This window comes from Mercenaria mercenaria, chromosome 10 (genome assembly GCF_021730395.1).
Source record: "Mercenaria mercenaria strain notata chromosome 10, MADL_Memer_1, whole genome shotgun sequence".
In the NCBI taxonomy this organism is placed as follows: Eukaryota; Metazoa; Mollusca; class Bivalvia; order Venerida; family Veneridae; genus Mercenaria; species Mercenaria mercenaria.
In genome coordinates, this window is record NC_069370.1 from 35923126 (window position 1) to 35948613 (window position 25488).

The 25488-nt window shown below is 33.5% G+C and overlaps 1 protein-coding gene across 4 annotated transcripts in view; it reads left to right on the top strand.

Annotated features, from left to right (window-relative positions):
- The window catches only part of LOC123559383 (uncharacterized), a 71242-nt gene that overhangs the window by 14426 nt on the left and 31328 nt on the right, over window positions 1-25488 (top strand). Inside the window, exon 1 of one of the 4 annotated variants that reach the window (XM_053552752.1) lies at window positions 11601-12972. The exons of 2 other annotated variants lie outside the window; for them this stretch is intronic. In XM_053552752.1, coding sequence (XP_053408727.1) covers window positions 12492-12972 — 481 coding nt within the window. In that variant the 5' untranslated portion in view covers window positions 11601-12491. Of the gene's footprint in view, window positions 1-11600; window positions 12973-23637; window positions 24524-25488 lie in introns of those variants that run through there. One more of the 4 variants, XM_053552751.1, reaches the window with a different exon arrangement.

Genomic DNA, 25488 nt, shown 5'->3' on the forward strand with positions numbered 1-25488 from the left:
TAGAGGCAATGGTTCTGCCATATTTGCAGAAAAATTTGCTCGTATTAGAGGCAATGGTTTGACATGTCTGTAGAAGTATATGCTGATATTACAGGCAGTGGTTTTGACATATCTGTAGAAGAATATGCTCGTATTAGAGGCAATGGTTCTGCCATATTTGCAGAAGAATATGCTCGTATTAGAGGCAATGGTTTGACATGTCTGTAGAAGTATATGCTGGTATTACAGGCAATGGTTTTGACATATCAGAAAACATATGCTGGAGTTAGAGGCGATGGTTTTGATATATCTGCAGAAGAATATGCTCGTATTAGAGGCAATAGTTTTGAAATATCTGCAGAAGTATATGCTCCTATTAGAGGCAATGGTTTAGATATATCTGCAGAAGAATATGTTGGTAGTAGAGGCATTGGTTTGACATATCTGCAGAAGAATATGCTAGTATTTAAGGCGATGGTTTTGACATATCTGCAGAAGAATATGCTCGTATTAGAGGCGATGGTTTTGACATATCTGTAGAAAAAGCTCTTTATTTGCGCAATTCCGCCCCAGTTGGTCAACGTAATAAGCCACCGAAACGCCAAGTAAAACTAAACAGAAAAAACAGAAGTAATTTTACTTCTGCTTAATACCAAAGAATTAATAAAAACACTCAGATTTATTACCAACATATTTTTATAAGAAGTATACAGATCTTTTATTTCCATTGAATTTCTGTAATTAAAATTGAAATGAAATTAAGATTAATTCGCTATCAGGAATACTAAATTAACATTTTACAATGATATCGCCAACACACATTGTAAATAACATCATACAACCGTGTACTTCAAACAAGCAAATCGGCTTAATTTTAAAGACAAGGACTGATATTCAGTACAGGAAGTTGTGCACTAGGGGTTTTAATTTGGATCTCACACAGCCAGACCAGGGTTATGACCTTTGACTTAGTTTAAATATGCATAAAAAAGGCTTACGTTTGTTTCACATGTATCTCAAAAAGTATTTGACCCAATATCATGAAACATTACAGGAATATTATTCACCATGTGAAGTTGTGCACCTGGGGTTTTGTAAGAGATATTAATCAGCCAGACCAGAGTTAAGGCCCTTGGCTTAGTCAAAAATCTGCATAAAAAAAGACATAAAAGTTTTGTCGCACATATCTCAACTTGAAAGCATTTGACCTAGGGTCATAAAACATCATATAAATATTATTCAGCATGTGAAGTTGCGCACCGCACCTGTAATTTTGTTTCGGATTTCTGTCAGTCAGACCAGGGTTGTGGTCCATGATTATCAAAAGTATTCATAAATGGGATACAAGTTTATGTTACATGAATCTCAAAAAGTATTTTACTTAGAGTCATAAAAAGGGATATAATGGACAAACATCTAGTTCATAAACTGTGAAATAATATGTGCTTCCCTGATACCATAGGTATAAAAACGCAGACTTTCCACCTCATGATACATTTCGTCTTCTTTCTTTAACCATTAGTCCGCTAAATTTATAAAATGGAATAGTCCATCATTCAATTTGGGCAATACCATTTATTATTGGAAGGGGTTTTCAATGAAAAATTACTGATTGACTAGCGAACAGTGCAGATCATGATCAGCCTGCACAGATGTGCAGGCTGTTCTTGGTCTGCACTGGTCGCAAAGGCAAAATCACTTGCCGCCAGCAGGTTAAAGGTTTATTGTAAAGTGGTTTCAGTTATTCTTGCTTTCCTGATGCCAAAGGTATGGAGACGCAGACGGACTACATCATGATACATTCCATAAATTTTTTATTTTTTATTCTTTTTCATTGCACCATTCATGGATGAGTATTGTAGATAGGCCATCTTCAAACTGTCAGACATCACTACACCAACAAGTAAACAAATTAAAACATAGCCGTCTACCTGATTCATATCAAATCAAAGAAAATCGTATCAAATATATAAATATGAATTATGATATTGAATTTCACCAGACAGCATGACCTTTTTGAAATAATGTATTATGATACAGAAATTAAAGTTGTATACATTATGTAACAGATTTGATTGCCAATAATCTGATAGTACTAAATACACTAATAGTTTAGCGCATTACTACTATTAAAACAGCTATATTAAAGTTCAGTAATGCTCATAATCTTATTTGAGCCATGCCATGAGAAAACCAACATAGTGGGTTTGCGACCAGTATGGATCCAGACCAGCCTGCGCATCCGCGCAGTCTGGTCAGGATCCATGCTGTTCGCTAACAGTTTCTCTAATTGCAACAGGATCTGAAAGCGAACAGCATGGATCCTGACCAGACTGCACGGATGCGCAGGCTTGTCTGGATCCATGCTGGTCGCAAACCCACTATGCTGGTTTTCTCATGGCACGGCTCATTTAAAAAAGAGAAAGCAGCTATTCAAATAGATGTTATGCGTACATGGTTAGAAAAACTGTACTTTCAATATAACATATCAACTTATTCTATATGAGTGTTAAAGGGAGGTAATTATAAACAACACTAATCAATAATGGTTTCTGCTATGCTAATTAATATTCAAAACTATTTCGCAAATACACGAGGAAACAGTTATCAGAAACAGGGTTTTAACAAGAAATAAATATCGTTTTCGATGGCAGCCACATTATAAAAATGCATTATGAGCCTTTAAGCAGACAGCAATCCGTTTCCACTGAATTTTATGTGTCTTACTTTTACTGCTCTTGCTGGCATACAGGGTAAAAACAAACTTTCATTTTAGTCGGGAAAACAAAGAAAAGTCCACACCCCTCTCTGTGTCTTCAGTCAAAGTTACTTGTGAGACTGTACATCCTCATAGCAGACCCCACAATTCCAGTATGACTATTCGGAATTATATAATATCATGTATCTGCCAGACTGCTATATATTGTGTATCTGCCAGATTGCTGTATTTTGTGTATCTGCCAGATGGTTGCATATTGTGTATCTGCCAGATGGCTATATATTGTGTATCTGCCAGATGGCTATATATCATGTATTTAGATGGCTATATATTATGTATCTGCCAGATGGTTATATATTGTGTATCTGCCAGATGACTATATATTATGTTTCTGCTAGATGGCTATATATTGTGTATCTGCCAGATGGCTGTATATTGTGTATCTGCCAGATGGCTATATCTTGTGTATTTGCCAGATGGCTGTATATTGCGTATCTGCCAGATGGCTAAATATTGTGTATCTGCCAGAAGGCTATATATTGTGTATCTACCAGATGGCTATATATTGTGTATCTGCCAGATCGCTATATATCATGTATTTAGATGGCTATATATAATGTTTCTGCTAGATGGATATATCTTGTGTATCTGCCAAATGGCTATATATTGTGTATCTGCCAAATGGCTATATATTGTATATTTGCCAGATGGCTGTATATTGTGTATCTGCCAGATGGCTAAATATTGTGTATCTGTCAGATGGCTATATATTGTGTATCTGCCAGATGGCTATATATTGTGTATTTGCCAGATCGCTATTTATCATGTATTTAGATGGCTATATATAATGTTTCTGCTAGATGGCTACATCTTGTGTTTCTGCCAAATGGCTATATACTGTGTGTCTGTCAGATGGCTGTATATTGTGTATCTGCTTGATGGCTAAATATTGTGTATCTGGCAGATGGCTATATATTGTGTATCTGCCAGATGGCTATATATCATGTATCTGCCAGATGACTTTATATTATGTATCTGCCAGATTGCTATATTACTTGATCTGTTGCAATAGTTTGACAGTTTGAAGAGGCTCTAGACTAGCTACTGGCCCGATAAGGTTTATTTTATTGCATATTCACTCTTTGGTCATTGAACTTTCATTCTGTAAATTTAATGCAATTTGTTGATTACCAGTCACTTAACTACCTACTAGTCTCATAAATAAGTTTATTTTATTAAATGTTCACTTTTCAGTCAATGAACTTTCATTCTGCAAATTAAAAACAACAATTAAAACCGACAATTACCCAGTTACTAGTCTAATAATAAGTCGATTTTGTTACGTATTCAGTCTTCAATTCTTTAAATTTAATACAATAAAAAACTGACGCCGGGTAAACTAGTTACTAGTCTGTTAAAAAGTTTCTTTACATATTTACTTTCCGGTCAATGACCTCTATTCTATAAATCTACTACGTATTACATAGAGAGAAGTTAACCATGATTAAACTATGAGTGGTAATAATTTAACATGGGACGGGACTTTGACTGACAAATGGACTGACGATCTGATATAGATATTTTTCTAAATATTACACATAAAGAGGAAAGTATATGCATGTCTTTTGATATTGAATCTAGATCTAGTAAACGTGTGCAATAGATTATCCTAACATGACTCGATTTGACTTCCACTGAAACAAAGAAGAAAACCAAGCTATGTTTATTCTGCGATAAACAACAGTTGACGCGCGGACCGGTAAGAGAGCATTATGACGCCAATAATGACGTCAAGTTGCCGTCAAGTTGCCGCATGACGTTCGATACATTACTCCTCGGGTAAATGAAGTTCAGCATAATATTTATTAAAATACGTCAATGAGCATGTCAGAATGACAACAATCAAGGCCGTCTTGTGATTTATCGTCTAATTTATAGAGTGTATAAATAGGGATAAAACACTGTTTTGCTATAATTTATTTCGATTCTAGTATGTTCTTTATTGTAAAATTGATATCAAGTATAATGGAACTGTTTCTTCGCGCAAGCATGACGCCAATAGTAGGTCTTTGTTTATACACGCCAGGGCCGGAAACGGTTAGTCATATTAGAATATGTTATAATTCATTTTTCTGACGTCACACTTATTACGTCATACTTTCTTGAAAGTGGCATAGCGGCACGCTGAAATGAAACCAATAGAACACAGGCAAATATTTAAAGGATGTCGTCAAATAAGTATAGGTTATAGATCATTTATTGAACTTCTAATGCAATTAAGTTTGCCGAAACGGAGCGTAGCGTAGTGAAGGCAAAACTTAATGCGTTAGAAGTTTAATAAGTGTATCTATAACCTATTTATAGTTTAAACGTCCCATTTCATTTAACTGACAGGTTAAAGAAACAAAAAGCTCTCTCTGAAGTAAACTAAACCACGCCTCCTCAGTCTCTTTGAATTCATTGGCTGGTCTTATCTTCACTCATGATGGAGAAGTACATGTTTACTACAACTTTATACAAGGTCATTTTAGTGCCATCCTTTAGCAAAACAGCTGGAAGATTTTAATTTAGTTACATAGTAGACGACTAAGTCTTATCGAGTAGTCTGTGGAACACAATTTTATATTCTTATTCAATGGAAATATAATATGCAGGTTTAACTCGTAATGATCTAACAGTACAATTAAAGCAACTGAGTGTATATCAAAATCCCCTTGATCAAAATCCCCTCCACTGAAAAATGACTGGGTGTTACAAAATCCCCTTCACACACTTGCAGGGGTTATCATAATCCCCTCTGTGATTAACATTATAGATATATAGATATCAGTGCTCCAAATTATATTATGTTTGCTAAAGGCATTGTATTTACATGCTTCATGCAATAGACTTTTAAGTTGTATATAGTTGTATTTGAACTTGATGAAATAAGTAAAAATCACAGAGGGGATTATGATACCCCCTGCAAAAGTATGAAGGGGATTTTGTAACACCCTGTCATTTTTCAGTGAAGGGGATTTTGATCAAGGGGATTTTGATTGTCTCCCAAAGCAACTACATGTATACTGAATAAAACAAGACAAAGTAAAATCTAAGTGCACCCTGGTTTTTTTAGACCAGTAGAGGAAGTGAAAGGTGCAGAAAGGTCAAACTTGAACTATGAAAGTACAGCTTGCATTAAAATGAAACTAAAACATAATTTGATATTTGAGCCGCGCCATGAGAAAACCAACATAGTGGGTTTGCGACCAGCATGGATCCTGACCAGACTGGATCCATGCTGTTCGCTTTCAAAGCCTGTTGGAATTAGAGAAACTGTTAGCGAACAGCATGGATCCTGACCAGACTGGACTGTGCGGATGCGCAGTCTGGTCTGGATCCATGCTGGTCGCAAACCCACTATGTTGGTTTTCACATGGCACGGTTCATTTATCTATTTGGTCCGTTTATTACATAGACACATTATTTCTTTTATGCAGTCCCTGCTTTGGTAATTGCTCCGCCTCCTAGAATGTGGGAAATCCATAGTAGGCGGAACAATGAATACTCATTAATTTTGAACTACTTCATGATTAAGTGGATCAGATTCTTCAGTTATGAAACAATATGAAAAAAAATTGGTTACTTTTTTGAAAATCCCTCGCTTGTCATTGGATAAAAACGATGTTTGAACTATAATAATCCTTGATAACGTGTTAGTGTCGAAATGGTATATCTCAGACAGTGAAATGGTCTTCAATAAAATCATTGTTTAGATGCCTATTATTATATCACAGGGGCCGTGTCCTCTTAAAATAATTCCTTCGCATCAAAACTCGAAACGATGGTTCTATTCAACGACAAATCACTGTTTTAGATATATCATTTCTTAGATAATTTTAACGTCAGAATGTTGTTTCACTATTGCAATACCGAAACTATCATTTTACTGACTCAAATGACATCAAAAATGTGATAAATTATAATTATTTATTACCTCATTTAACACTGCTTTGTCAGGCGCGTAGCTGGGACATTTTTCATAGTACACAGAGGTAATGTGGGGGTCGGGGTATCCTCCCCTTGATTATGTTTTAATGTGAGAACGGCAAATGGTGCATTTTAGCGTATAGATCTATTTGAAGCATAAATATTTCACGAATAACTTATTCTTTCTCATTTCTTTTATATAAAATGTATTGTTTTACTAGATATTCGTGTAAGATTGCACACGTAAACTTAGTCCAACTCGTGGCGTAATTATCACTTTTATTTTAATTTCAGTCTGATAAAATATACATGGAAATAACATATATTAGGCTATAGTGAACCAAAAATAGTCCTTTTGACATTGTACTAACATACCGATTCATGAAACAAATATTAAAAACATAACGTGACTGTTGATATATCCCAACAATATCAAATACCAAGTATAACACTGAAATCTTAAAGTAATAGCTTTAAAGAATCTTGTTTAAGGTCTTCTGAAATATAATACATATAATTTAGTACCTTATTATGCCATTGAAAAAAAATTAATTACCAATAATAAAGAAAGAAGATATTTATCTAACTGGATGTCACACACTCTAATATCATACCCGGGCAATAATTTGGTATAATTATTTGATTTCTGTTTGATTATTTTTCTTTAATAATGTGACCATGGAATAATTGATAATTGTGTACATTTAAAGACACATCTGACAGTTTCCTATATGTATATATGCAACAATTTTCTTAAGGACAGAATTTCTTCAAACTTTTGTTCTGACTGAGAATCAAGTTTAAAGCGGAAATATGTATTAAAATCATAGGTACCGGTGCTAGATCTTGAATTATGCAAAGAAATAGATTAGCAAATTTAATTGTTATGCTTGCCATATTTTCACTACGCAGCTGCGGATCTGCGTAATGGCAGCTATGCGTGCCCCGCAAGGTCGATTAAAATGGACAATTATGAAATGCGTTGTCACACAGCAAGTTGAATTAATAACGCCTGTTTAAATTAAATAAAATTTAAAGTTATTTTGGGAAAATGAAAATAAAAATATGAAATAAAAGGAAAATTTGGGGTTTTTTAACATATTGCTCGTGGCTACGCCACTCGAGAAAATACCGCACCTAGTGTTCACTCAGTGAAAGACCTCTAAATCCAGCGATCACAACAATGTGAATTTCAAATTTTCTAATATGGACATTATGACATGCTCATGTTATGCTTGCGTCATGATGTTACGCGTGAAGTTATGTGTGCACATTTTTGGAAAATAAAGTAAAAGTTATGAAATAAAAGGAAGATTTTTTTTTTAACGTTTTTGCTCGTGGCAACACCACTTGTAAAAAATACTGCATCTAGTTTTATCTCAGTGAAATACATTTTGATCTTGTAAACACTGAAACAAAAAATGTCCCGTATTTATATAAATATTGACGTAAAATGTACATATGACACTGAATACAACATTTTACATTTATAAAGATAAATATGGAATGCCAATTCATTGTGTTAAAACGCTTTGTAAAGAACATGTTTACTGTCCAATATGCTATATAATTCATTACTATCTTTTTATCCTATTTTAAAAAAAGTTAACAAGTAAAGCAACGGGGCGAGTTAAGCCATGGTTGATTTATTATTAACTCATTCGTTGATTCAGTATTGCAATATTTTGTAAAGAACATAATGATGCTATTTAATTCATTGCTATCTTTTTATCCTTTGAACAAACTAATATTTAAAAGAAAGGTTAACAAGTAAAATTCGGGGGCGAGTAAAGCCATGTTTGATTTATTATTAACTCATTCGTTAATTCAGTATCGCAATATTTTACGGTGATATTAAGAAGAAATTTTGTTTGATTACCTCTTGATACCAACAGCTTCTTATAAAAGGCGTGGTATTACAGATTGAAGATATTAACAATCGCTGAAATATTTATAGATCCCCATATAGAATCATAAGACAAGCTTTTGTATTTATTTTGTCTGTTTATTGACTCTAGAATTACACTTAAAATCCACCCTTATTTAACTTACTCATTCATGTTTACGGTCTCTGTGTTGTGGCTTTTGGATACTATGGTCGTTATCATGAGTAATGCAAGCCAAAGTTTCCGAAACCTTATAAATAAAATATCTTAAATGACATATATTTATTCTAAACTGAAAGCTTGACAAAGGGGGTAACACCTCTACAAAATAGTTTTAGTCATTATATGTGTTATTTGACTTTACGAAAAAACATTAAGATTAATATATGTGTATATGACGGCTTTTTGAAAAATTCACACATAAAAAAAGACGAGGATTTATCTGGATTTGTATATCTGATGTAATTATTAACAATTTGTTTTCAATTTTCTAGAATTTTTATTTTCAATCAGTTCATGCATTAAAAGAAGAATTGTTTATTTTAGAACTAAAATTTATTAAAATATTTTAGAAGATCGCAGTAGATTTATTTGATATCTGGAATCATAGGACAAGCTTTTGTACTTATTCTTAAATTACCTGTTTATTGACTCTAGACGTACATTTAAAATCCAAACCTTATCTAACTTACTCATTCATTTTTATGATTTACAAGCCCAATAACTGATACTGTTTCATTGAAAGTGGTACCTTTATACACAATACATCAGTACATAAACTATAATTATGTCGGTGCGACGTTAAACCCAACAACAACTTATTGCTTGTACACCATTTATAGAATAACCTGACTCAAAACAGCAAAGTAATATACTGTATTTTAGAATTATATATTTTTTTTTTGCCAATGCAACGTTATTTGTTTTATAAATTAAAACATAACAAATCATATGGCTTTTTTACACATTCTTTAAAACATATTAACAAAGGTAGCCAGTATTGTTGGGGGATTGTGATGGGTACGAATACAAGCTATGAAGGAAAGAGTAGTAGTATGTGTAGAAGTGAGAACTTTGGGCTTCTACAGGAAATTATTAAAATGTAGAATGTATTTAGTGCTATATGACATATTTCGGAGGGCGTGCGATATCGGTAGACGAATTATTGTATCATTTTTCATTTAGTAAAGTTCATTTTGTATGAAAATTTGACGACAGACATCCATATCTCATAGGTTTTAACATGGGCTGTTGAAGAAACCCCTAACAATGACTGTTTTAAAATGTTCAAAATGTCCATTGATGACCAAATGAGGTTAACATCCTGTGAAGTGACTTTTATTTAATTAGTAAATTTTTTTACAAAAGCGGAAGTTTAGCAAATATTTTAAGTTATAATAAACAATAATGCTTTAATAACTTTACACTAAATGACCGCCTTCACCTGTATTGATACGTTAATCATCTCTTCTGTTAATTGTAAATGAACAGTAAAAAGATGCTGCCGGTGACAGCCAGAACACACGCGTTATCCATACAAACGATCTTGAAAGCATCAGCAATTCATGAAAACATTTTTGCTTATTTTCGGCTTAAAACTTTAATGTAAATTACATTACACAGTATTCTTTAAAATATCAATCTAAAAAAAACTTTATATGAGTCTTACTGTATGACTTTTCTTAGCTATACAACTAAAGCCGCATCAGCGTACGTAGACTTTTTGAAAAGGGCGAAATTCTAAGGTTAAACAGGATGGCTTTTGAACGTTTGAATCACTAGAGACCTCACATATGTTTATCTGCCTCCGACCCCGCAAACCTTAGCGGAATGGTTTAAGTACAGACATTGTGTCATGCTCTTTCACTGCTGCGAAATCGAAGATGATTTTTCTACTGTGAGGAAGTTATCCAGCAAAATCAACAGAAGTAAAAGCAAAATTTTTACTTTTGGACTTAGTTACGAACAAAAAGGTAGCGGACCCTTTGACAATCGGCAATTTAGATGCGATATTATATTCTCATGTACCTTCATCGTTTTCTCTATCTGATATATAAAAGCTTTATTATAATCCTAGAATGTTATTGTTAATCAATTTTTGTTCCTAGTTTCTATATGTTCTGATCATATATACACAGTTTGTTTATGATCTGATCATATATAAATATATAATAATAGGGGATATTTGATTTTTTACAACATTTCTTTTACGATAGTATACGTTTGCACTCGTTTTCTATTCCCATTGTCTTATTCTAAGTATTTCAATGTGGTAATTAAACAATAACAATCTAGTTTTAGGGTATGTATAATATCATTTGGTTGCTTTGAAAGGCGACTGTTGCTCATACAGTAATCTAGTTATCTACAAGTTGCTTTAAAGTCTCTCATAATTCATTTATGAATGGCATACGTATATTTTAGGTAAAACATGCTTTAATGTTTAATGATGATGTTTATTTGAGCCGTGCCATGAGAAAACCAACATAGTGGGTTTGCGACCAGCATGGATCCAGACCAGCCTGCGCATCCGCGCAGTCTGGTCAGGATCCATGCTGTTCGCTAACAGTTTCTCCAATTCCAATAGGCTTTAAAAGCGAACAGCATGGAGCCTGACCAGACTGCGCGGATGCGCATGCTGGTCTGGATCCATGCTGGTCGCAAACCCACTATGTTGGTTTTCTCATGGCACGGCTCATTTATTTTTTTTTCTTTTGGCTGTAAATCTGCTCGAGATTTTCGCTAGTAGTAAAAGTGATCATTCAAAGTTTACTAGTCAAGCCGTCCAGATGTGTAAAATATCGAAGTATTTTCGTATATCTTGTATAAAACCAAAACATTGTCAACAGTTTAAAATTATTATATCATACCATATACCATACCATTACACATGGCCCACAGTATCTATTTCTAATTTTAGATTTGCAGTTTGGCATGTGTAGCAATTGTGAAACAAATTGAGGACTCTATTTTCATCATATAAAATAAGTTTAGTTTTCACATACATTGTATAATAATAGATGTTTATAGTTTTGCGCTTTAAGATTTTAATAATATCATATCTAATGGAAAACATCGATTTATCGTTTAGGAAATTTTTTTTGCTATAGTGCTATTCATGTTTTTGTGTCGCAATTAGCGAAACTTTAAATTTTGCTTCGAGATTGGGTGTTCATGTCACGGGTAGGCCTGCCTTGGACCCCCTTCTTTAAACCCACTCCACGGCAGAATAGGGTTGAGTATCCTATTGCATCACACCTGATTTTGGTTTTTTTTCAGAAACAGAAATAATTTATACTAAAATTACAAATATGTTTTCATAAAGATAATATTTTTATCACTTTAAAATCAATTAGAATTTGATGAATGAGATGAATGAGAAGATGTGTATCATTTTGACAGTATTTACTTCCTGGTTGGACAGTTGATTGGGGCTTGATGGCTTGCTAATGATCCGCCAAGCCTAATTCAATCTTTTGAAGTTATATGGTCATTATGCCCATTTGAGTGTAACAAATTAGAGTGGAGATTTGTTTGAAAAAAAAAATTGGATTACAAATAAGTATTTTGTGGGAACCTATACATAAGTCTAAATGTAAATCAAATACAAAATTCATATTCTAGTTCACTGCTCCGAAGTTTTCTTGAATATTATGGAATACATGTGTTTTACGGATAAAATCCTTATTAAAATATGTTGCGTGACTAATAATGAGTTCATCAAAAAATAAAATGTGTATAAAGGGAAGTAATAATAAGGATGAATATATTGCAAGAGCTTCTGAGTCGGACATTGATGGACATATATCTGTTCGTCAAATTTTAAGTGAAACAATATTGTTTTGTTTGATGAAGCATTGTCTGTATTTTGACGATTGAAAGAATATTAATACTATAGAAATACTAAAGAGACTATTCCTGAAACTGTGTCTTTCAACATGCCAGGCAACAAAGGTAGTGCTGCCGCCGCGGCCAATTCTACAACAAAAGGACAACCAAAGCTGTCCTCAAATAGTAATATTATGGAGTTTCTAAAGTCACTCGAGGCAAAAATCGATTCATTAGATAAAAGGGTGTCTTCTTTTGAAAAGGATATTAAAACGTTGTTTACGCAGATTCATGATCCTAGGAACTCCTGTTTTGAAAGTTTCAAAAAAATTGATGAACGTATTGAAAGGATTGAATTCATAATGGGAGAATATCAGTCTCGCATTCAGAAAATTGAACGGGAAAATGGGGATCTAAGAGACAAATTAACATATTTGAAATCCCAGACAATGCGCAACAATCTTGTTTTTGGAGGTAAGAAACTACATGAAATCCTCCCCAACAAGCTGGAAATTGCTCAAACCACCGTTAAGTCTATGAAAATTGAGCGTATACACAGGATCGGTGAACAAAGTGATAAATCTTTTCAAGGTACGTGTCGCAAAGTAAATTTGTAGGTTAATACCGAACTGTTGCTGGTTTTTATACATGTACCCGAACACCATGTATTCTGAAAGTTTAATTACTTTATGAGATTGCCTTTCTGAAAGAATCTTAAAATTTTCTGGTCTTGTGGATATGATATAAATATAAAGTCTCGCATTTTAGGCAACGCAACTGCGGTTGATGTTGCCCGGCTTTGCAAAAGGAAGAAACCACTAATGTATTGTTGTGCTGTTAACTACAACCCCATGTGCACAGTTCTTTTCATCTATCTGCCTTCAACACTACTAGCCCCTTTCAGGTATTATTTACAAAAGCGTAGTCAATGTAAGAAAAATAGTTTACAAAAGTATAGACAGTGAGTTATTTAAGTGGGGAATTAATACTAGAAACAGTTAAAAATGTTAGATATACATACAGTGATAGTCAAATCAGGTTAGACACAACAAATAACATGTATGTTGGAATACTGCCTGCTTGAAACATTCAAATTGAACAAGAGACTGATATCAGATGAGAGGTTGTTTTGTTAGAAAAGTATGCCTGGAAAAGAGAAAAAAAAGTTTGGAAACTTTATAGATTTGTAAAAACAATCTGGGACAGGAATAGCTAACACTGAATGGAAATTTTGTAAATTATTATTAATTATGTATCAGTTGGTCTGTTCCATTTGTGCAGATTTTGTTAATATGAATGAATTCGGTGCCTGCTTTTTTAAATTTTGTCGTATGGCGATTTCTGTGATATGCAGATTCCACAACCTAAGATCTCTTCTGTTTAGTTCTACTCATTGTTTTCTCATTAAGGACAAAGTCATTAATTTGACTGGAGATCATGCGCCGCGTTTTTATGGAACTGCATTCGGTGTATCATTGAAGGTTCAATATACTACCGTAGGAATACATCTGAAGGTGTCTCCAAATGATATGTTGGTACTTATGACATATGTATTTGTTGAGTTCTTTTCAACCCGGGGCTAGAGGGCATTCTGTAGGGTGTGTCAAGGTCTTGTTGTAGTTTATTGCAAGCAGTCGTGTTGATGACAGTAAGACAGCTGTGTCATCAGCCAAGTGTAGAACCTGGGATTTCACATGACTAGTCATTTATATATAGAAGAAAGAGTACAGGCTCAAGGGCAGACCTTTTGGGTACACCTGATGTTACAGGAACTTAAATAGATTTCTCACCCTCGAGGACAACACCTGAGTCTTGCTTATCAAAAAGCAGCGAATTCGGATAAGAAAACAGGTCCTGATACCATGCCTATGAAGTTTGTAAAGTAGTTTAGTCAGAAGCTTTACAAAAAATAGAAAAGAAAGATCTCATATGTCTCTGAATCTATTTTGTAGTTTATAAAGTAAAATGGTTGGAAATGCTAGATGCAATGATAAAATTATGTTCTGTCAGTTTACAAAGAAAACAGGTAAATGTGATAGGGATTACTCTGGGGTGGGCATCATTTCCTGTTGTCCAATCTGATGGCAAAGTTCCACATTCAAGAGATCTTGTGGATAAGAATTTTAAGGATAGGTTCAACCTAACATTGAAGCTCTTTAATAACAAATTGTTTGATGTTGTCGAGACCAGCAGCTTTTTCTGTTAAGATTTGACAACAGTTTGTGAAAGCAAGTAGACTTTCAGAAATGGCTGTCTGCTTACAGAACGGGAACCAGTACATAGAAAAAGTGTGCAAGACATGTAAATAACGTTTCAAGCTTTCAAACTTTATAACGGAATTCCGTAAATGGTAATGCCCTATTTCTTTAAGATCTTGAATTGCTTGTACAGGGCACTAATTTTATCTCTATACCACATGCGTGTTGTTATAATTTTATTCGCCATGACATTGTTGTTTTTGGTAATTCGATAGAAGATTTACAGACAAGTTTGAACAAGTTATATGAGAATTGTCAGTACTGGAACCTTCAAGTTAATACGAGTAAAATCAAAGCTGTAGTCTTTCGTAGAAGGGGTCCGGTCAAATAGAATACTGTGAAATCATTAATATTCGTGGGGGACTAATTTTCGTGGATTTCGTGGTTGAGTCAATCCACGAAATTTAATCCCAACGAACAAGTAAAATTCCCACTCATTTTATATTCAAAAAAAATGAAATCCACGAATTCATATCCCCACGAAATTGCCGTTTTGACCAAAACCACGAAATTTCATGCCCACGAAATTAAATGATTTTACAGTAAACGACGACATTACAATAATGAGCCAGTCGAAAAATTAAACGATTTCAATTACCTAGATGTTGTGTTCAAATAGATTCGGGATCTTTTAATTTTAACAACCAGTAAAGCGCTAAAAACCTTAAATATTCTTCTAGGAAATATCGATAGAGATGACCTTAGCCCTTTAATATCACTGCAATGATTTGACTCCTTTGTAGGATCCATCCTGAATTACGCATGTCCGGTCTGGCGACTTAATGAATCGAAGGAGATAAAACGAGTACTCATAAAAATTTGCAAATCCATATTAGGTGTCAAGCTAAGTACAAGTAATGCTGCTGTAAACGGGAGATTAGGGAGGTACTCGTTATTCATAACTAGATATATACAAATAATTAAATACTGGTACCGATAATATTATATTGAAAAATATATATCTGAATGTCTGTAGTTAGTGTGATAATGGTGTTAATTATCATTATTTTTATTTTGCAATTACATAGATCACAACATTAGCACACATTAAATTATATAACTGGGCTAGTAAAGTCAAAAATTTGTTGCATGATCTTGGATTTGCTGAAGTATGGGATTTCTCAGACAGTGTAGAAATGAATTTATTCCTACCGATAATTAAGTAAAGATTAATAGTCTGTGACTTTCAGCAGTGGCGTACTGACTTAAGAAATAATAGCGTGTTTACACATATACACTTCTATATTAAAGAAGATATTTGCTTTGAAAAATACTTAAATCCATTTCAAATTAAAACTTTCAGGTGTGCTCCAACACGAATTCGTGCGTCTGCTCATCGGCTCCGTATTGAGTCTGGGATGTACGTCATGAAAGAATATGCCAGTTGTGTGATTTAAACGTTGTCGAAGACGAGTACCATTTCATTTTAAGGTGTAAAGCATATGAGCAAATAAGATGTTATTAAACGATATTATTATATCCACCCTAGAATTATGTTTACATTTACGCTATTGTTACAGTCCAGAAACATATCCATCTTACTAAATCTATGTAAAATTATCATAAAAACAAATAATAGTCAAAATAAACTATCTACATATTTGTAGAATACCAGTTAGCAGATTGAGAAAATGTATCATAATGGAACTTTGTAATTTTTGTATAATTAAGAATCTCTCAGGGTTTAAATTGAATGATATATCTCACCTGCACTTTAATTCTGTTCATTCTACACTTTGTATGGCGAGTTAATGATTGAGTTATTAAACTTCAATTACTTCTTCTTTTTCAGTCTAGCACATGTGAATTTCTTTGATGAAAATATGTTTTCCTTTTTATTCCGCAATTTTTACATATGTTTTGTCATAATATAGTTATTTTCATTTGTATGCTTTACCTTGAGAATTGTATAATGTATATGTATATTTAAAGGTCCATAAAGCTTTAATTTTTTGTTTTAAAAACAGATGAAACAGTTTTTCCAAATAGATGTTAATATGTGTACTTACATGGTTTGAAAAGCACGACTTTGAAAATTGCAAATAAACTGTTATTGTTAGAGCCATAAAGGGGGAGTAATGAAAAATAAAACACTTAAGTATATTCAGCGAGATTAAATGTAAAAGAAAGTAATTATTAAAAATAGGACTTAACAAGAAATAAATATATTGTAGGGATAACGCATGTTTTTTTGTGTTATAACATCTGCAGAATCCCGAGGGATTGGTTGGTACAAGAGCCCGTTAGGGCGAGGGTATCAACGTATCCCGAGGGATTCTGCAAATGTTATAACACGAAATGAACATGTGCTAACGCTATTCTAGCATAAAACGCTTACAAACAGCTGATAAATGGATAAAATGTCTCTCAACGTCATTAATTTTCCACCAAATGCGCGGGAATGTCTAAGTTGTTTTTTTACGTTGACGTCATTTCGTTTTGAATAATCCGTTTTGGGGCCGAATGACGTTTACGCTTTGCCACGGAACGCGCATATATAAAAAGGTGTTATAACAGCACGCGAGCGCGAGAATCTCTCTGTTAACACACGTTTTCTCTCCTGTTAAAGCACCCCCGAAAAGTGGCAAGAACAGCAGTTTTATGCTAGAATTTATGTTCATAACGGAAAATGTGGCAGCCATTTATTTTAAACAAAGGCATTATGAGCTATTAACAATGTACCTGTAGTGTACTCGTTAAATAAAATTTCTGTTCTGTTCTGATAAGTGGACATTAACGTACGTGACAAAATCAGTAACAGGTGGGATAACAAATTTGTAATAACAATCTCATTATTTTTTAGCGTTATAAGTGGGCTATTAGTAGAAAAATGTGGTAGGTATTTCAACCACAATTTGTATAAAAGTTTTTGAGTATAGTAATTAATCGTATCAACGTTTCTACTAATGCCTTCATCAGGATAATTCATATACAAATATATATATATATATAAGTCACGGTCAAATATTAAAGCTATTATAACACACCTAAATTTGTCTTTTCAACCATAACATAATATATGAAAATTAAATGAAGGAAACAAAAGAGCCTTGCCAATTTCGGAGAGAAAAATATATTAAGATAAAATATTTACCTTTACACATTTTCACATTCAAGAATTGGTAATTAGACTGTTTCATTAACTATATATATGTTTTTTTCCCCAACAATCAGTTTGTACGTACAGTGTTTACAGCTCCGTGCTGAAGTTAACCTGTCCTTTTTGCATGTTATATTCAAGAGCTGCAAACAAAAAAAGAGGTCAGATTATTCAAGCAGAAATATGAGCCGTGCCATGGGAAAACCAACATAGTGGGTTTGCGACCAGCATGGATCCAGACCAGCCTGCGCATCCGCGCAGTCTGGTCAGGATCCATGCTGTTCGCTAACAGTTTCTCCAATTCCAATAGGCTTTAAAAGCGAACAGCATGGATCTATGGATCCATGCTGGTCGCAAACCCACTATGTTGGTTTTCTCATGGCACGGCTCATATGTATTATACACAAAAATAAGAAGATGATTTTGTAGCTTTTTCAAAGTTTGCACTGTTTAGTGGTGATTGTAAACACTAAATGTTACTGCAGGGATGTCGAGAGTTTTTTTATCATACAATGGTGGCAGCTTCATCAAGTTTGTTGTAACGAGTACGACCATTGGTCATTGGCTATCCATGATTAAAAGTCATGGCATTTTCCTGCTAAGTACCGAGATAAAATATGAAAGAAACCGTTTGTTTCTTGATATATATATAAATTTAACAATAAAAAGATATGTTCACATCAGTATATAAATGTAAGCATATAATACCTGTTTTTGAAATCAAAAATGACTACTTACTGTAGTTATCGGTTGATAGTTTTAACTTATAACCGTTTTTGTATGCAAAGGATTACATTTAACATTTCAAATATGTTTGTGCAAGAAACTGAGTTATAGAAAATTAAAACATAACTTTGATGTATTTAAGTAAATGCAAAGCCATTCTTAAACTGGAATAATAGCACACTGTACGGTTGTCTAAATGCACAAAAGGAGCTACACGTACATATATATTTAACTTAATGTTCCATCAGTAACCAAGATTTCCAATTTATTTACACAAATTTATGATTTTATGAAACTTGCCACCATATCAAATATCAGTCATTGAAATATATTAACGTTATTAAGTTAAGATAAGTAAACATTAATTTTGAAACAAGAAATATCTTTAAAAAAGATGGTCGGCGAATTGTAATAAGGAAAGAAGTTTATGAAATTTTCATCTGACATTCATCTTTCATCTAACATTTTTCAAATTGCAAAACTAAACACCGCACTTTAACAATTTAAATTGTTCTGTTTAATTTTTCACAAAGGTTTAGTACGGTTGCAATTTTGTTTCGTTTATCCTTAGACGAATAATTACAGCAGTAGTTTGATGAAGATTCATCAAACGGTTCATGAGAAGAGGTCATTAAAAGTGTTTATATTTTTAACTAAATTAGTCCCTATCCCCATTTGTAACAAAATAGCTGGAGACCTCACGATATTGTTACACACCAAGTTTGATAAAAATCCATTACATTTTAGTGGTTAATGCGAAGAAAGGCATATCTATTTTAGCTATAGTGGTCCCTAATAGGGCCCAAGTTCTTATATAAATAAATTTGGAAGAGGACCTTATAATGATGCTCCAGACCAAGTATGACAAAGATCCATCAAGCTATTCATGAGACGCTGTCTAAAGGCATTTCTAGTTTCTAGCTCTAGCAGCCCCTAAAAGGGGTCAAATGTCCCAACTGAACAAAGTTGGCTGCGGGCCTAATAAAGATGCTACAAATCAAGTTTGATGAGAATACATAAAAGATTTTTTTATTTTTAGCTTTAGCGGCCTCTAAAATAGGCCAACTGATCCCGCTTTAACAAATGCATATTCGCTATTCATGAATCTTTGGACTTTGACGTCACACCTATAAAAAAGTGAAGATCAAGGGACACATACAACTGCAATTATTTCAATATTTCTGTTTCATACGTAAAGTTTGATCGTAGTCATATCACGTAGATAAACTGTATGCAGCTTACCTTCATTTTGAATGAAATGAGATTCAGTCATTATATAGCATATACATAATAAAACAGATTTCAAATGAGTTCAATATTTGCATACTATACTAAAGAAAAATATTCATATATAATATATCAGTTAAATAATTTATTACAAATATATCAAAGCAAACAAGTACTCATTTTAATATGCAATCTAAATAAGTCACAAAGCAAGCAACCTTTTCATATACAGACGACAATTGTAACAAGGAAAATCTTTTAAAAAGCACTTCTCTACATAGAAGACTCTTATCACACCCTTATTCATGTGATACGCAGATCGTATTCAGCTCTTTCTTTAATTTGATATATGTTGGTATTTGAACAGGTTTTGATCATATTTATTAAACTTACTTATCATTTTGAGATATATCAATAGTCTTGCTAAATATACTGAGCGAAAGTTAGCTTTAAAACTGTGAACAGCGTCGTTTAGGATAAATGCTTTGTCTACATTTCACTCAGCGTAGCACAATCAGCAGAGTGAAACAAATTGACACTCTTGTCCAGTCAGGCAGAGTGTTGCATAAATCTTTCATTTTGAAAAATTATCTATAATGCGATATCAAGTAGTTTGATTTACAAACTGAAGTCACGTGGCATGGGTCGGTCAAGGTCACTTATTCGTTCTTATAACGGCATTCGCCGAAAAAATCAAAATTACTGTTCATGTTATCATTTAGGAAATGGCGGTAAAGTAAAGGTGTATTTTATCCCTAACACCAGAGCTGCTATCAAAAAGAATTTCTGATATTAATGATTACACATCCACCAGTTTCAATTTCATCTAGAGCAACACCTATCTGAACGAAATCTGATGAAGAATAAAGGCAAAGGCAGAGTTTCAACAAAAGATCTTTTATATGCTGTATGCCCGATGTTCATGGCTACTGTTACCTTTATTTGTTCTGAAGTATATCATAAAAATATCACTATTAACAACATACTATTTATGTTGCACCAACTTTTTAATGTTTTAAGCAATAGCTGACTTTGCCAAAAGAACCACATAAGCGGTGTATAAAAGTATGCATGCATACACAATATATAGATATGCCACTTTAATTATCGTGTGTAAAAAATTGTTTAGTCAGAGTAGCGCTTTAAAGTCTCTCATAAAAAAATAAAACAAATCCTATGACCTTTTTACACATTCTTTGAAACATGATTATACATGTAACAAAGGTAGCCAGTATTTGTGTGGGGTTGGGATGTCTAAGAATGGCGAGTGGCGGTATATGCAGAAGTCGGAACATTGGACTTCCTTAGGAAATAATTAAAATTTAGACTGTATTTTTTGCAATATCACTTATATCGGAGGGCTTCCGACATAAAGTTTATTTCATTCAATTCTCAGTTTGTAAATATTTACAAAAACATGAGACAAATATGTTTATATAACTAATGCATTTTATACAATCACGCACTCAATTGAGGGCAACAATAATATCTTCTTTATGAAAATAAGGCTACATAATTATATGGGATTTACAGAATATAGTACACTATATTAAACATTTTTAATGCTGCGGTCTTTTTTGGGTCTTAATTACTAGTCGTATCAGTAGAAAAGTTAAAAACAGATCATGTTCCATGCCACGTGGAAATATTTATAGATTAATGTTCAATGCCACGTGGAACTATTAATATATTAATTAGTGGAAATTAATGTTTTCAAGGAAAATATGATCAAATGTTTATTCTTGGAATATGGATGTGAATTATTTATTTTGTGTACAATTTAACCATTTTGTGACTTGTGGGGATATAGGTAGACGAATTTTTGTATCATGTTTTTCTTTCAGTAAAACTCTAAACATAATGTCTTAATCAGTTCACTTTGTAAGAAAATGTCGACGGCAGACATCTATATCTAATAGGTTTTAACACGGGTTGTTGAACCTCTAACAATGTATAAGCGTTTTGAAATGTTCAAAATGTTTAACGATAACCAAATGAGGTTAACATCCTGTGAAGTGACTTTTCCTTAATAAATAAATATTTTCAAAAAGCAATTTTTTTGCAAATATTTTCAGTTATGATAAACGATAATTCTTTCATAACTTTATACTAAACGGTCACCTTTACCTGTATGGATACATTAATTATTTCTTCTGTTAGAAAATTTGAAATAAAGTTTTCGTACTCCGTTTGTTAGTAAATAAGCAGTAAAAAGAAGCTGATTTGGTGACAGCCAGAACACATGCGTAATCCGTACAAATTATCGTAAAAGTATCTGCCGTTCATAAATATATTTTTTATTTATTTTCGGCTCAAATTTAGTTGTACATTACATTATACAATGTTTTTAAAATATCAATCTGAATAAACAGTGTATGTGTCTTAAGGGTGATATTCTGAGGTTAATCAGGGTGTGTGGAGGAGGGGGGGGGGTGTGCTTTTGAACGTTTGGATCACTAGAGACTTCACATGTGTTTATCTGCCCCCGACCCCCTCACCATTGGCCGAATGGTTTAAGTTATAGACTTTGTATCATGCTCCTTCACCGCTGCGGAGTCGAAGATGATTTTTTCTAATGTGAGGAAGCTATCCAGCAACCTCAACAGGAGTAAGAACAAAATATTTACTTTTGGACTTAGTTACAAAAAGCAGTAGACAATTAATGACAATCAGCAATTTTCATTAGTCTCATGTACCTTCACCTTTTTTCTCTGATATATACAAGAATCACGATTATCCTAGAATGCTATTGCTAATTAGTTTCCACTCAGTTTCCTTAAGATCTGATTTGATTTTTCACAACATTTATTTTGCGCCCGTTTTCTGTTCCCAGTGTCTTCGATGAAAGACATTGTGTCTGAAGTCATTCGTCCTCCGCTTTTGATTCATGTGGAGAAACAGGCAGTTACTTGCGGTAAACCCAAAACAAACAAAACAAATGTGTTTAGTGATTTTAGCTGGATGTATAAACTCATTTCTCCATGCGCACTGTGTGAACTCATTATGTATTTATTATCGGGAGCATAATACCGTAACGCGAATCTCCTTATAAGGAATTATTATTAAGTAATTGGGTTTATGATTTGACGTCAAAATATGCAAGAGTTTTTGCTGGTAGTAAAAGTTGTTATTCAGGGTTTTTTAGTCAAGCCGTCCAGCTGTGAAATTCCCGAAAATATTTGAATATTTTAACCAAAATATTGTCAACAATTAATTATTGTATCACACAATTTCACATGGCTCACAATATTGAATTTACAGTTTGGCACGTGCATAAAAGGAAGTCTAGAAAGTGTGAAACATATTATGGACTCTATTTTCATCATATAACAGTATGTTTGGTTTTCACATATAATTACACATGTATATAGTTTTGCGCATAAATATGTTATTATATTTAATTGAAAAATCGATTGATATTCCAGGAAAAAATATTGCTATATTCTTATTCATGTTTATGCGTCGCAATTACCGAAACTTTAAATTTTGCTTCAAAACTGGGTGTATGTCAGGTAGGCTGGAAGGAGCCGGTGGTCTTGAGCCTTCGACCACCTTCATTAAACACCCCCTTCCACGACGGAGTAGGGTTGGGTATCCCACTCGCAGCACACCTGACTTTTGCTTTTTTCAGAAATAATTTATACTAAAATTACAAATACTTAAAAATCCATAAGAATTTGATGAACGAAACGAGAAGATGTGTATCATTTTGACGGTATGTATTCTGACAGAATATTTACTTCCCGGCTAGGTAAATAAACGGTCGATTGGGACGGCTTGCTAACGATCCACCAAGCTTAATTCAATCTTGTGTGTAATATTGTTTTTTAAGGTGTATGATCAAAGAATGTAAATGATTATATGCTCGTTTGAGAGTAACGAATTAAAGCATAACTTATTTTATTGAGATCTGTTTGTGAATACAAATAAGTATTTCGATTTAATTTGATTTTTCGTGCTCCGAAGTTAATGTGAATATTATGGAATACATATTATTAACGGATAAAATCTTCATTGAAATATGTTGTGTGACTAATAATCATGAGTTCACCAAAAAAAAAGAAAAAAAAGTGAAAAATTGTAAAAAGGGAAGTAGTAGTGGCGCTCAGTAAAGAGTTCAAAACAAGAGGTGCTTCCAGTGGTTCTTAGTCGGACAATGATGGACATACATCTGTAAGTCAAATTTGAAGTGAAACCAATACTGTTTTGTTTGATGAATCATTTTCTGTATTTGACAATTGTAAGAATATCAATACTATAGAAACTATTCCCGAAACTGTGTCTATCAACATGCCAGGCAGCAAAGGTAGTGCTGCCGCCGCGGCCAATTCTACAACTAAAGTACAACAAAAGCTGCCCTCAGATAGTAATATTATGGAGTTTCTAAAGTCACTCGAGGCGAAAATAGTAAATGTTGAAACTCGATTGAATAAGCTCGACTCATTACAAAGAAAGATGTCTTCTTTTGAAAAGGATATTAAAACGTTGATTACGCAGGTCCATGATCATAGGAACTCCAGTTCTGAATTTTTCATAAAAATTGATGAACGTATTAAAAGAATCGAATTCATAACCGCAGAATACCAGTCTCGCATTCAGGAACTTGAACGGGAAAACAAGGATCTTAGAGACCAATTGACATATTCAAAATCCCAGTCAATACGCAACAATCTTGGTTTTGGAGGCATAATAGAGGAACGAAATGAAGAAATAAATAAGAAACTACGTGACATCCTCGCCAACAAGCTGAAAATTGCTCAAACCATCGTTAACTCGAGGAAAATTGAGCTTATACACAGGACCGGTCAACAAAGTGATAATATTGGTCAAGGTACGTGTCGCAAAGTTTTTTTTGTAAGTTTGCATATTTCTCAGATCGCGAACTCGTCAGACGTTAAAGGAAACTAGAAGACACGAACTACTTTTTTCACGAACAGTTTCCTCATGAAATCGTAGCTAAACGACGCAAATTGATTCCCAAACTCAAAGGCGGGAAGGTCTGGTTTGTTAATGATACTTTATATATTGAAGGCAAGCCGGTCAAATGTGATAACTAGGATCAGCCGTAGGATGGAATGAGTGTTCTAGTATCGAACCCAACAACTAGATTGCACTGATGGTAATTTTTCGTAAGCTGGCTTGTTCCGAACATTGCTGGTTTTTATATATGTACCAGTACATCGTGTATTCAGAAAGTTGAATACTTTGGAATAATGCTTTTCTGAAAGAATCTTAAAATTTTATTGTCTTGTGGATATAATATAATTATTAGGCCTCGCATTTGAGGCAACGGAAAAGCAGTTGACGTTGTCTGGTTTTGCAAAAGGTAAAAAAAAAAAAAAACACTAATTTATTGTGGTGCGGTTAACTACAACTCGATGTGCACAGTGCTTTCTATCAATCTACCTTGGTTTACTATTTAACTGCCCTTTCAGGTGTTATTAGCAGATGAGCAGTCAGTGCAAGAGAAAGATTTTTACAAAAGTATTGACAGCGAGAGATTTAAGTGGGAAATTAAGACCGAAAACAGTTGACTATGTAAGGTAGACTTACAAATCCGGAGCCATATCTAGAAAGTGGTTTGGAATATCTAGATAAAACATATACAATACATATCCTTTTTCATCACTAAAGGGAAATGCGGCCTGTCAAGTTTCAGTCAGATTGCCCAGGTAACACCAGAGTTATTGCCCTTAGTAGTTTTAGTGTTAACTATATAAGGTTCTATAAATATAGCAATTTCTGCTTCATAACTTGTGACTTATTTAATCTAGAACTATGAAACTCGATCACCAT